This window comes from Oratosquilla oratoria, chromosome 4, assembly GCF_046742065.1.
Source record: "Oratosquilla oratoria isolate Oo_2021 chromosome 4, ASM4674206v1, whole genome shotgun sequence".
Taxonomy (NCBI): Eukaryota; Metazoa; Arthropoda; class Malacostraca; order Stomatopoda; family Squillidae; genus Oratosquilla; species Oratosquilla oratoria.
Genome location: NC_134780.1, coordinates 60213298 through 60214782, shown reverse-complemented (window position 1 = coordinate 60214782; position 1485 = coordinate 60213298). Strand labels below are relative to the sequence as shown.

Genomic DNA, 1485 nt, shown 5'->3' with positions numbered 1-1485 from the left:
GACTTTAGAGTGGAAGAAGTTTAATGCTGCAAAAGACTCTAGTTTTCTGATATTATTCCCAGTCCCTATATCACCCAGCATCGTCTCCACTATCACTAATTTGTGGTCTGATAGTATAGTGTCTTCAATGTCAATCGTATTTACCAATTCTTCGTTATTAGTAAATACCAGGTCGAGAATGTTCTCTCCTCTCGTAGGTTCGTTTATTAGTTGTTTCAGTAAAAATTCGTTTGCCAAGTTCACCAACGTTGTAGAGTGTAGTCTGTCCACGGCTGTTCCCCCATATATTGTCATGGTGTCCCATTTTATAATTGGCAGGTTGAAGTCCCCGTTTATAATTATTGTTGGCTCTGGTGGTCCCAATCTCCGTATCTCCTCCGTTATACAATCATTAAAATTTAGAAAACTCTGTTGTGAACATCCTGGCGCTCTGTATACAGTAATTATGATAGTTTTCAGTCGCTCTATATATAGCACTACGTATTCTGTTTCACCATCGGAACCTGCTACTAAAAATTTTGTATGCCGAGACCAATCATCCCTCACATAAACTATTACTCCACCTTTTTTCCTTCCTGCTAGGCGGTCTCCTCGAAACTGTTGGAAACCACTAATTTTTATTTCCCCATCTTTTATATCTTGCCGTAAGTGTGATTCGGTAAAACACATTGATATTGCATTACATGCCCTAGCTATTTCAGCCAGCATATTTCTTTTATAATGTTTTTCCTGGGAAAAATACCCTCTATGTTGCAACATATTATTGATGATCTATTGAGTAGTGGTGTGCTTAATTGGCAATCTGGGGGTGAGCAAATTTGCGAATCTGTTTGGTATATAGGACTTTTTACCTGTAGACTTGGCTCTAATCTTAGTTTTTTGGATTTATATCCTCTTCACATGTCATTGTGCGTCGGATAACTCGGTTTTTGGCTTCTAAGAATGCTGGGCATTTTATATTAAATATTGAATGGTTTGTTTGTGGCCTATCGGCATCTGCACAGTGGCAACATTTCAAGTTATCTTTCGTGGTGCAATCATTTGACCTGTGTTCTCCGGCACAATATCCGCATCGGGGTTTCAGCTGGGTACACTTTTCAGTCTTATGACCATACTGTGAACAATTACCACACCTCAATGCCCAATAATGGTCATATGCATGACATCGTGACATATGCAGGTAGATGCATCCCCCATTTTTCATGACGGCATTTCTGATTCTTGGTGACACTCCTAGTATGACAGTTTTGAACCCTGGTGCACTTGGTTTACTAGTCAGAACTTTTATTTCATTCTCTTCATCTATGAGTTCAGTAATACTTGGGTTCTTATCCAATATTATTTGGTTTAAATCTGAATCCACAATTGAGTCTGGTACGTATGTCACGGCTAACTTAGGCCTCAATTTTTTCTGATGGGCGAGCTCATACTGGTTCGAGTTGGGCGTTTTTCCCAGGGCTTCTACGGCTTGGGTGGTTATGGCAT

At 39.7% G+C, this 1485-nt stretch overlaps 1 protein-coding gene across 1 annotated transcript in view; it reads right to left on the bottom strand.

The window, feature by feature from the left end:
* The window catches only part of LOC143024513 (uncharacterized), a 1407-nt gene extending 699 nt beyond the window's left edge, over positions 1-708 (bottom strand). Inside the window, exon 1 of the mRNA XM_076183325.1 lies at positions 1-708. This exon is cut by the window's left edge and continues 699 nt beyond it. Within this exon, the coding sequence (XP_076039440.1) occupies positions 1-708 (708 nt within the window).
* Between the last annotated feature and the right edge of the window lie 777 nt (positions 709-1485).